This window comes from Corythoichthys intestinalis, chromosome 10 (genome assembly GCF_030265065.1).
Source record: "Corythoichthys intestinalis isolate RoL2023-P3 chromosome 10, ASM3026506v1, whole genome shotgun sequence".
NCBI lineage: Eukaryota > Metazoa > Chordata > Actinopteri > Syngnathiformes > Syngnathidae > Corythoichthys > Corythoichthys intestinalis.
Genome location: NC_080404.1, coordinates 36,977,327 through 36,989,998, shown reverse-complemented (window position 1 = coordinate 36,989,998; position 12,672 = coordinate 36,977,327). Strand labels below are relative to the sequence as shown.

Genomic DNA, 12,672 nt, shown 5'->3' with positions numbered 1-12,672 from the left:
TATCACCTGAACCAATACATATGCACTGCAAAAATCTTATATTCCCTTGTTTTCAGTGTAAATGTACTAGAAATAAGTGAAATTATCTGCCAGTACTTCAAGTAAATTTTACTCACTTAGATTTCTTGAAATAAGAAAAATAGCTAGCTGAAAGTAAATTCAACAGATTTTTTTCAAGCGAAAAGTTTGTATATTTAATCATAAAAAAAAAAAAAAAAAAAAAAATTTTGTCAGAAATGTTCTTAATTCAAGAATAGATATTGTTCATTATTTGAAAGCAACTTTTTCTTGATTCAGGTGAAAAATGACCAACTTTTAGATGCATGGGCTTAATGAGAACAAATAGTAATTTTTGGTTAAAGTAAGTGGAATAATCTGACACATTAATCTGTTAACTAGCCTTTAACACTCAAAACAAGATGGAAAAATCTATTCGACTAGAATCTTGTCGAATAGATCTAATCACTAGATTTAAGAAAAATTATCAGATTAAGACGATTTAAATTTGCAGTGTGAAAGTTAGTATAACTCAATACAGATTTGTTTTGCATTAATTATTTAGCCTATCAATTACCGTATTTTTCAGACTATAAATCGCACCTGAGTATAAGTCGCAGCAGCCCAAAAATGCACAATGAAGAGGGAAAAAAAACATAGAAGTCGCACCGGAGTATAAGTCGCAATTTGGGGAGAAAAATTAACTTGATAAAATCCAACACATAGAACAGACATTTCATCTTGAAAGGCAATTTAAAATAAAAACTGAGAACAACATATTGAATAAGTGTACAGTATGGTAATGTTACATGATGCATGAACAACGAAATGCGAACGCGGCCGGTATGTTAATGTAACATAGCTATTAAGAGTTATTCAAGTAACTATTGCATAAAAAAAACATGCTAGCTAGTTTACCAAACCATCAGTGTCACTCCAAAACACTAAAATAACATGTGAAATGATGTTATAATGTGTTAATAATTTCACACATAAGTCACTCCAGAATATAAGTCGCACCCCCAGCCAAACTATGATAAAAACTGTGACTTATAGTCCAAAAAATACGGTAATTGGGTTCATACCTGTGAGAAATGTAGCCCTGACCCCCACCTAATCTATTTGGTCTAATTAATGTTCCATCCCTACCAATATTAAGACCACACCTACGCCCCTGCTTGAAGACATAATTATGCATCTGTATTCTCAAATCTTAATTGAAGATTTAAGAAGAACACGGAATATACATTGTATCACAAAAGTGAGTACACCTCTCGCATTTCTGCAATTTTCATGAGACAACACTGACAAAATTACACTTTGACTCAATGAAAAGTAGTCTGTGTACAGCTTATATCATAGAGTAAATTTATTTTCCTCTCAAAATAACTCAAAATATAGTTATTAATATTTAAACCCCTGGCAACAAAAGTGAGTACACCCCTTAGAAACTACGTACATCCTTAAATGTCCAAATTGAGTACTGCTTGTCTTTTTCCCTCCAAAATGTCGTGTGACTCGATACAGGAGTGCTGTCAGCATTGCTGCAGAGATTGAAGAGGTGGGGGGTCAGCCTGTTAGTTCTCAGACCATACGCCACACTCTACATCAAATTGGTGTGCATGGCTGTCACCCCAGGAGGAAGCCTCTTCTGAAGACGGTACACAAGAAAGCCCACCCGTCTAAATAGACCATAGGACATGGTTCCAGTAACCCATATGCTTTGTTGACATGTCTTCAGCAAACTGTTTGCAGGCTTTCTTGTGTACCGTCTTCAGAAGAGGCTTCCTCCTGGGGTGACAACCATGCACACCAGAGCGCGGCGTATGGTCTGAGCACTAACAGGCTGACCCCCACCTCTTCAATCTCTGCAGCAATGCTGACAGCACAGAGTCACATGACATTTTGGAGGGAAAATGACAAGCAGTACTCAATTTGGACATTTAGGGATGTACGTTTTTTTCATAGGGGTGTACTCACTTTTGTTGCCAGGGTTTTAGATATTAATGGCTATATTTTGAGTTATTTTGATGGGAAAATAAATTAACTATTATATAAGCTGCACACAGGCTACTTTTCATTGTGTCAAAGTGTCATTTTGTCAGTGTTGTCCCATGAAAAGATATACTTAAATATCTGCAGAAATGTGAGGGGTGTACTCACTTTGTTATACACTCTATCAAAAAATAAAATTAAACTGCAATGATTTCATGGTTGTACAAAGCGAGCGTAAACTACATTTTTAATTTATGAAAAAACTTAATTTACTATAAGGATATGTATTAAAACCTTATCACATTACACTTGGAAAAAAAAGGTACACAAATCACATATTTGATCTGCAATAAAACCTCTTTTATGTAAAACAGCTTTAGGAATGGAAAATGTCAAATGTCCTGTAAAGCAGCTGAAAAGGGCCACCTAATCCAATGGGCTAAAGTAAGCCCAGGGGTCTACTATCGAGAAGGGCCTATCAGCACAGGTGATTATTCCCCTAGTGACCTTGTCTAGAGAGAGTGAGTTGTTCTCTGCTTGCACTAATTGGCCCGAAACGTCCAGATACCACTGCTGTAAAATATTTTCCAGATTCATTTATTGAAATGTTCTGTCCTCACATAAGCTGATGGACTTGTTGACGAGCATCTTTGCATTGTTCACAAACTTGTATCCAAACAGCTTCATCGTGGGTCCGCAAAGTCGCTGCACCAACTGAGCAAGGGTAAAAGGAAGGTTATATCTCCATTTTTCTGCCTGCTCTGATGAGTTTCTCTGGGTGGAGAAGAGGTCATCTTTGCCCTGTGTGGTGTGGGTATTCCTCAATATCCACTCACGGACCTGAGGGCTGAACGGGATCCCCGTAAACCTGTACATCTCTTCGGCCTTCTGCATTGGGAATCGAGCGATGTCCTCGTACCGCACCAACATGTAGCGTCTCCTCAACCAGTCAGGCTGGCTCAGGCCCACCTCAGCGGCCCACCTGATGTTGTCACAGTTTCCTTGGAGTACCTCCTTGTAATTTTCGGGTGGATGACCATCGTGCACAAAGTCGTTCCACGTTTGGTACTTTGGGAAGGCCAATATGCGTGATGCCAATATGGCACGTGGATCTCGGACAAGCTGGATTATTTTCATGTCCAGGCGAGGGTCCTCCAAAAGAGGCTGCAGCGTTTGCCACTTCTGTACGCGTACAGTCTTGATGGCTTGGTGTTTTTTGGAAAGGCACAACTGCGAAGCTAGCGTCAAGTTGAGTGGACCACACAGCCGATTTTTGCAACCGTACCTATGACGACAACACATTTTTTTTTTTTTTTAGATCACATTTAATCTTATTCAATAACAAAACCAACATTACCGCTCATAAACGTCCTTGATGACAGGAGTACAGACTTGCTCTTCACACAGTGATGAACTGGAATGTCTACGGAAAAGCTCAGAGGTCACATGGTTCTGGGGTGGTGGAGAGATGAACTTCTCCAAAGGGGAGAAATCACACAGGAAGAGGCCCTTAAGTACATCCCGATAAATTGTTGGCAATAGGCTGCTGTTGTTCGTTTCTGCAGATTTATTCATCATCATGCGTTCTACGTGCCATAGTGGCTCAAAGAGGTAAAACATGTTCTCTCCGTGCTGGTTAAAGAATTGTCCCACAAATGAAGAGCCTGATCTCGTGGTGGCCATAAGTAAAATGTGCTTACGACGACCATTTTGAAGTTCTTTCTCGTGCTGCTCCTCAGTGCGATTAGAAGGACTCCCTTGTGTCGTACTGATGGTCTGACTAGGTTGTGTTGTGTTGCTGTAATCCAGAGAAGTTTGTGTGGTCTGCTGTGGCGTTTGTCTCAGCATCATTTTTTCAGACACCCTGATCAGAAACCAAAGGGATTAGATGGATAGTACGTTGGTTTTTTTCCATTCAAGGTCTTGGAATGCAAAATTCCATAGCTGATACCTATGGGGCGCCGTTTGTAAAGCATTACATGCTGAAAATTACGACAACATTTTCTCATATTTAGCGCCACAAAGTGTTTAAAATGGTGTGAAATTTTTAGTCACTTTTTTTTTTGCACATTTACAACATTATTTAGCAACTTTATTTATATTTAAATAAGAAGTTTTGGACCTGATTGTTTAAACCAAAACTAAACAATTATTTTAAATCTTAAATGTATATCCTATAACCTAAATGTTAAATCAGGAAACGTTTTGAATTAAGTATTTATCTTAATATGCAAATTCACATGACTGGAGACCGGAAGTAACAAAATAAAAGTTGGTTGAGCAGCTCGGACTGTCTGTTTATGTTGCTTGAAAATGAATAAAACCTACTCAACGGTGGCAGTCTGCTCTTGGACATGAGTCATTGTGATAATAACAATAGATAGGTAAAATACATATTTAGGAGAAACTATTTAAAGAGTATTTTGTGTGTTCCAGCTTTTATTTTGTTACTTCCGGTCTCCAGTCATGTGACTTTACATTTTAACCCTTTATTGCCAAATGTATCACATTTGATACACCTAAAATTTCATGATTTTGAGACTAATTCAGAATTTTGACATTTCTATTTTAAAAGAAAAATGATGGATGCAAGTCAACACATGCATCTGAAGGTTCCATGAGAGAAATAAACAGGATTTAGCAAGGGTTATAGATATTAGAGCGCTTATTACACATATTCATTTTGATTTTTCTTTTTACAAATTTGAAAAAAAAGGTTTCATTAAGACCTTATTTTTCAAATTTTGTGATTCCCTGACAATTGCTTCATATTGCAGGCATTAAAGGGTTAAGCTAAATATTTAGTTCCAACCGTTTCCAGATTTAGCATTTAGGATACAATTTTAAGATTTAAATTAAATATTTAGTTCTGGATTTAAACATTCAGGTACAAAACATATTTAAAAATGAACATTTAAGTTGCTCAATAATGTTGTAAATGTGCAAAAAAGGTGACTCTAAAAAGTTCACACCACGTTTTAAACACTGTGTGGCGCTAAGTGTGAGAAAATGTCGTAATTTTCAGCAGGAGCTGCTTTACAAACGGCGCCTCCCTCATACCTTGATATGATGTTACTTTCCTTTTCAATAATGACTAGGGCCATGATGAAGATGAAGACAATGGCATACTTGATCTTCATGTTTTAAAGTCCTGGTGTGGCAACTCCAGTTCTAGAGGGCCATCACAGACGCAGCAATTTCATTCTGCACAAAAAACAAAAACAAAACAAAAAACAAGCCAGGTATGATAAACGTTTGTATGGGTAATGTCCATTCATCCATGTTCTGTAGTGCATAATTCTGATGGGTCATGAGGGAGTACTGTGTCAACTGACTTTGGGTAGGAGGTGGAGTACACCGTGAAATGGTCACCAGCCAATCACAGCACTTAGATAATACAAGACCTAATATTTTAAAAATAATTCCAATTGGTTCAAAACCTGTAAATTAACCTCAGGTCAGTCCTTCAGAACACATGGTTACTTTTATCTACAAATGAAGGTTCTGAGTTATAGGCTGATAGATAAACAAAACCTTTGTATTCGCATCATATTTTTGATTAGGGTTATTGGTGTTTACATGGCCAATACCGGGTAACTGCCAATATTTGGACTGGCAAAACAAACTATTTAATTTTTTTTTCTACATGGCCGCCTGATTTGAAACCTCAGGAATGTTGCACAGTTTACACCAAGAGTCTTTTGTGCCCTTGGAGAAAGACCGCCTGCAAGGATGAGGGACAAGGACGTGGTGGGGGAAGGGTCATGCTAAGAGGGATGTTTTTCATTCCGGAGTGGGGCACCATCATGAATAGTCAGTGTGATTTTACTATCCTCAAGTATATTAATCTATACTGGTACATTGTTGTGTTGCTCAATTACTCTTTTTTTTTCCATTGTGTATGTGTCACATGTGGGAATGTGATTTCTTTCACACATGCACACCCCAGCGTCCGACCTGGACATATCAAGAGAATAATTAATTTCCGCAATTCAAGTACATCATTAAGAAGGGGACTATGTCCAAACCCTTGTCGGCGATTGTATGCTGCCTAAGTAAATATCACCCAATTTTTTTTATGTCATATGTCACAGCCATCAAAGCGTCAAAGACCAATGTCTTTAGATTGAGAACTTTTACATATTCAAGAGTTGCTGGGGCATTTAGCAAATCAGACTTTTTGCTTGAGCAGAAATGCCTATCTTCGTTTGGTTTCTCCGAAACAACTAATACTGTCTTAAACAACAACTGTTGCTGTTTTTTGCCGTGTTTTGTGACTCCTCTAACATCTGAAAAGTGGTTTGATTCTTGGCAACCAAAACACATGTAAGGCTTTTGTAGCCAAATAATGATGTATTTAGCATTATTTATTTATTATTATTATTAGAGATGTCGATCGGGTCAAAGTATCGGAATCGGCAAAAAAATATTGGCCATGCCTTTTTTTTAATATATATATATTTTTTAATTAAATCGTTTTCTAATTGTATTTAACGTTACAGACATAATATGTTACACTCATCCTTAGTCTTTAGTTTAGACTTAAGTTAGGGTTATCAAATTTATCCCAATGACGGCGGTAATTAATTTTTTGTTTAAATGTATCACGTTATAATATTCAACGCAATAAAGCATGCACTACACGACCCACTCACGCATTGTCGCGCTCAATCTGTAATGGCCCCGTTTTACCTATATAGAAAGATTAAAAAGGCAGCTCAAAATGAGTAGAGTGACTTTTTGCAGCCTTTGAAGCCTTTGTTTAATTGGCTAAAGCCTTACAATCCCTCTCCCTTCGATTGGAAATATCACGGGAAGCAATGCGGGGAAACAAGGTAGCAATTGACCTTTGTCTTAACACCTTATTTTATTTCCCAATGCAGAGAAGATATATCAATTGGTAGCACTACGCACAGTCATGGTTCCACTTCCCATCATGCATTTGGGTTGAATGGCTGCAGTATCATTTACTGAAAGCTCAACAAATACAATAGATGGCAATATTTAGTCACAATATACAAAGTCACAAGTCTTTCTATCCGTGGATCCCTCTCACAGAAAGAATGTTAATAATTTAAATGCCATCTTGAGGATTTATTGTCATAATAAACAAATACAGTACTTATGTACTGTATGTTGAATGTATATATTCGTCTGAGTTTTATTCATTTTTTTCTTAATGCATTTCCAAAATGTATATGATCGGGGAAAATTATCGGGAATGATTGGAAATGAATCGGGAGCAAAAAAAAAGCAATCGGATCGGGAAATATCGGGATCGGCAGATACTCAAACTAAAACGATCGGGATCGGATCGGGAGCAAAAAAACATGATCGGAACAACCCTAATTATTATTATTATTTAACATTGATTGGCATAACTTACTCATTGTGATCCCCATATTCATCAAAAGACACAACCCTTCAAAGTAACATAACACGTTATCTGTACATTCTTCAACAGTTCATAATCGGTACATTGATGTCCCATTTTAAGCTTTGATAACAAAAACAAAAAGGTCTTGAGTTCATTTCATAACTTGAATTCAAACCTAAAAGGCTAATGCTAACTTTTGGTGGCTCGTTACAGCTTAATGAAACCTTTTTGCACTGCTCAGCACTTTGCATCTTTGCTTTGCAGGTGCGTCGGATGGTCCTCAACCCCTCTGCTAGGTGGGAATAAGTTAACAGGGCCTTGCACATCCTCAAAATCACCAACACAATATAGTAATTAAGCAATTACAAGAGGCATTCACACCACATGCTTGGAGTGAGCCTACAGTGTATCACAAAAGTGAGTACACCCCTCGCATTTCTGATGATATTTAAGTATATCTTTTCATAAGACAACACTGACAAAATGACACTTTTGACATAATGAAAAGTAGTCTGTGTGCAGCTTATATAATAATTTATTTTCCCCTCAACTCAAAATATAGCCATTTAATCTAAACCCCTGGCAACAAAAGTGAGTACACCCCTTAGAAACAACATCCCTAAATGTCCAATTCGTAAATTAGTTTATAGGTATGTTTAGCCGTTTTTTTTTTGTGGGAATGTGTGTCTGAACCATTTGTTAAGAGCATTGTAAAAAACAAAAGTTAGCATTTTATAGCATTTAAGCTAGCAGACTTTTACAATATAAGTCAGGCAATTGTTATTTTGTTCTACATAGATCCTCTTTTATTTATTCATTTATTTATTTATTTATTTTATACCTATTGAGGCTAAGCTCAGGTATTTTAATTTTTCGTTCCTTATCCGATTACTCAATTATTCGAACTAACTAGTTCATCGATTAATCGACTACTAAAATAATCGATAGCTGCAGCCCTACTCTGTATATTAGTTCGCTTGACTTCATCTTGAGGGTATGAAAAGCTTCCACTAGATATCCTATATCAAATTGTTAAATTTTACTTTCATCACACCTGAATGCAAGAGAGAACTTGTCGTGTTGCCAGTTGTTATGACAATTGGGACAGGAATGCATCAGCTTACTTCACTGCAATCTCAGAGTGAGACAATGAGCTATTGTCAAGCCTTGGAACCCAAGAAGGCCAAATGAATTCACCTCACTCCTCTTGTGCAGCCAGAACATTATAAGGACATCCAAAACCAAGATGTTACCAGCATGTCTTCAGTGTGAGACCAAGTTAAGTATTCGTAGAAAGACGATTCTATTCATTTCCATATTCATCACACACACAGTATTTTAAATAAAGCATTTGCTGTGGTTTAGTACAATTCTTTTGTCACACGACCAGTTTCTGTCGTTGTCGCTTATTTTCCTGGGAGCTCCGAATCCCTTCTGCTGCTATTCGCTATTTACCTGAAAGGCATTTCCGTGGGCTCGTAGACCAGCAAAAGTCGTCATCCTAGCCTTGTCTGTGATAGACTCCTACTGACACACCCACTCCACTAGTCAGAGCAGTGAGTTTGCAAGTTAGCTCCAGTCAGCTCCTGCATTTATGAAGAAAATGAAAATCCAAGGTTTTGAAATAATAACTTAAAAAAAAAAAAGAGAGATTTTAGTAACACTTTAAAAAACATTTCATGTACAGTATTTAGACAATAATCAAATGGAGTGTCTCTTTAAACAACCATGGGCTACGCAATATACTATACTACAACTACTGTATATCGTCAATTGGCAGTGGAAAATCAAACCAAAACTGGTTTATTGTGGACCTTTTGCTTCTTTTCTTGAAGTAGATAATAAACTTTTTTTCAGGCGTATTTTGGGCACACACAAGGAACTCATTCGTCAACTTCAACCCACCCAAGAAACATAAAAAAGAAGTGACACATACATGGGGAGGACAGGGTCGGGAAGAACTGACACAGCGACCCAGTTACTTAAATGAGAAAAGGGAAAACAAAAGAGTGCAAGAGAGGGAAAAAAGGCTACAAGTCCCAACTATGCCCCTGTGGGTGGGGATTAGGATTTAATGAAATTAGGAAAAACACATCAGAATTTAAACAAAATAATACAAGAGATGAACGCCCTGTAAATTTGTGTGTTTTGGAATCTGTCGAGCAACAAGTCTATGAAGTCCATTGTACCCCCCACCCTCAAATCAATTTGCTCAATTTTATTTAATTAATACCAAATGACCATTAAGAACTGATTGATTCAGGCCCTGACAGGGGAAAGGTTCATTTATCAAGAAATATTGAATATCACATTAATAAGTCTGCTATGGACGCCGGAGAACCTGAATGTAAAGATCGTTGAAGCAAAGGAGAGCTCATTTAAATGCATATTCTTGAGTCACTTCATCGTCACACAAAACCTGCAATTACAGATTTTATGTGTGTGTACGTATATAATAATATGGGTCACAGTTTATCATCACTGCATTAATTGCGATATCACAGGAAAGCTGGCAGTACACCTCTTTTTTATTGCTTTCCAAGTCCTTCTATTCGGCTTTAGTAGTTTGTGTTTACCCAAACGTTAGAAGTGTAATAAACCTAAAATAAATGTTACACGCAGCCGTCAGCGGCATTGATTTATGGTCCTGCCTGCCCTTTTTATTTTGGTGGGTTCCTGTTACTATGTGTTAACTTTGTCAGCTTTGTTTTTCCTCCCCTGATCATCTGATTGTCCACACCTGTTTATCATTAGCCCTACTCCTTATATACCCCTCTTGTTTCTTGTTCTGTGGCAGTGCGCTTTGGTTTGTTGGACGTGCAGTAGGAAGCTACGACACCTTTTTCAGGTTACGCTTTGTCTCATGTTTGCTGTTACCAGTTGTGTTTTGAAAAGCTTTTTTTTTTTAACGTTCCTGGCAATAAATCTGAGATTAAACGTGCCATTTAACTCTTCTTGTGCGTTTCCAGCTCTGAGTGTCCCTTTTTGATTAATACTACAGTATAAATATACATACCGTATTGGCCCGAATATAAGACGGTGTTTTTTGCATTGAAATAACACTGGAAAAAGAGGGGGTCATCTTATATTCGCGGTCTAGACATTATACCCATTCACGCCGCTAGATGGCGCCAGATATCATTGAAGTGATGTTCTGTCACGACAGATCTCAGCTACTCTCCCCATTCACGACGCTAGATGGCACCAGATATCATTGAAGCGATGTTCTGTCATGAGAGATCTCAGCTACTCTCAAGTTTAACCAGTTTGCATTATTTTATTGCAATGTTTTTCCTTATTCAGATTTGTTTCAAGACTACAGTTACAGTTAGACTTCACTTTGATGGTTACTGCAGTTATTGCAATATTGTTATATCACAATAGATTGGTTTATTGACATTTCAAAAACCAGAAGCCATTCATTTACGAATGTGATTGCACTTTAGTTTACATATTTAAATGTTCAGATATTAAGATTTGAATGAGGCAAAATAACATGCTTTTTCTCTCAAATATATTGTTATAATCATTTGTAATTTAATTATTTATGGTATAAAAATTTGGTGTTCAAAAAGTATTTTTTCAAACGAGTCTTGAAAAAGAGGGGGGCGTTTTATAATCAGGGCCGTCTTATATTCGGGCCAATATGGTGTATATATATAAACGGGGGTCTTCAGGGTAAAACGGACAAATTAAAAATGCTTAATGCGCCATGAAACTGCTACGGCAGCATATAAACATATTGTTCTATCCAACACAACAGTTCTTTTGGCTTACAATACAGCAGTTTATTTTAAAGAGGGGTGCAAGAGCAGAAAAGCAGAAGCTTTTTCAGCCTTGTCTGTGTTTTCAGCAATTTATATAAACCTCAATCGATTCTTGTGCATATTTTAATAAATTGATGACATTTCATGACTGCATGTTTTCTTAAACATCTAATACAAGACAAAAATCGTCAAAAGCCTATTACTTAGCAAGCCCTGTTGCACCCTTTTATACACATATAGTGTGCGGGGGGTGAGAGTCTGTACATTTCATTTTATAGCAAGCATATGGGGGAAGGGTGGCGAATAGAAGCATTTTACACATCTCCACACATGTCGTGAACCTAAATGAATGCACATTTGTTACTATTGCCGAATGACATAATAAAATGTGGCTTCAGACCATTTTTGTTTAACTATGACGAAGAAACATCGACGGCAGGACGCTATTCTCCATATTCTCTGTCACATAGAATCCTCGTGTTTTGTTCAGTTAATACTATTTAACGTATGGTTATAGTTCGGCACGTATATGAATGCCGTATAAACATTATTTAACAGCTTTTGTTTTCAAACAATCTGTTCAATTAACGCTGAGGGTGTACACATTACACTTAAGTCAATGATTCATTTCTACCGACCTTTACGTTGGTCTCTGTTCGCCCAGGGTCGCGAGTATGCGGCAAGTTGGTGGGAGAAACATAGTCCACGCAGCATCTTGCTGCATTGTCCCCGGCAAGGACACACTGCCTCATTGTGTTCACGATGCACTCATCAGCACCCCCGAAACATCAGTCAGAAGGATAAATAATATTTCAAAATATCCAATTGTAAAGGACTCCCGAATAGTTACCATAAAACGTCCTCCACAAAAATATGTCATTGAACGCCTCTCAACTTTTTTTTTTCCTCTCACTGAAAAACACCACATGAGCCATGCGGGTGCGACGACAGTGACGTCACACGACAACGCGCGAGGGGTGTCCCTGCTGGGCTGTCACGTGACACCTTCAAATCCCTGTGTGTGAGTTTGGACGTCTTTTGCCGTTATTAGAAGAACCAAGATCTATTTTGTTTCGGAGAAGCTGGCAACAAACGATTGCTGCTCGCCCTTCCCAGTTAAAACAGATCGGACTATCGCTGTCAATGAGGTAATTCACAAATCTAAATAATCACACAAACGTCATTCTTTACTAACCAAGCATTTATATGAAACAAGATTTCTTTTAATATGAATGTCTCTCATTTCACCCCAATGATCTTAAATCATCTTAACTATGCATCAGCATTTCTGTTAAATCATAATCGGATGAATCAAATTAATTATACTGTAGGCCTATATTTTTTAAAGATCTTTTTTTTTTTCCATCAACCATTTTGTGGAGTCGGGACAGAACATGACACACGAAATGCAGTGTCAGCAATAAAATTAACTTACAAGATATATATGCTCGGATAGTAGCTTAGCCCATGCTCGTACACACAGGCATCCTACCTGTGTGTGTGTGTGCGTGCGTGTGTGAATACGCGCTTTTAAGT

The 12,672-nt window shown here is 37.5% G+C and overlaps 1 protein-coding gene across 2 annotated transcripts; it reads right to left on the bottom strand.

The window, feature by feature from the left end:
* Positions 1–2,308: 2,308 nt before the first annotated feature.
* chst3a (carbohydrate (chondroitin 6) sulfotransferase 3a) lies at positions 2,309–12,180 on the bottom strand. 2 transcript variants are annotated; one of them, XM_057849001.1, is made up of 5 exons: positions 11,775–12,180; positions 8,825–8,955; positions 5,053–5,196; positions 3,350–3,856; positions 2,309–3,277 (listed from the first exon to the last, which is right to left on the bottom strand). In XM_057849001.1, the coding sequence occupies exons 3-5, from the start codon at positions 5,130–5,132 to the stop codon at positions 2,590–2,592; spliced, it is 1,275 nt and encodes a 424-aa protein (XP_057704984.1). In that variant the 5' UTR covers positions 5,133–5,196; positions 8,825–8,955; positions 11,775–12,180; the 3' UTR covers positions 2,309–2,589. The 2 variants fall into 2 exon arrangements, with proteins under 2 accessions (XP_057704984.1, XP_057704985.1); XM_057849002.1 differs by lacking the exon at positions 11,775–12,180 and having other exon boundaries at positions 8,825–9,043.
* Between the last annotated feature and the right edge of the window lie 492 nt (positions 12,181–12,672).

Bases quoted from the DNA above. Each gene is read 5' to 3' on its own strand.
- chst3a (XM_057849001.1), bottom strand. From the start codon at position 5,132: ATGAAGATCAAGTATGCCATTGTCTTCATCTTCATCATGGCCCTAGTC. The intron at 3,857-5,052 runs GTATGAGGGAGG...GTTTCTGATCAG, and splicing joins GAAAGTAACATCATATCAAG to GGTGTCTGAAAAAATGATGC. The intron at 3,278-3,349 runs GTAATGTTGGTT...TTGTCGTCATAG, and splicing joins ATCAAGGACGTTTATGAGCG to GTACGGTTGCAAAAATCGGC.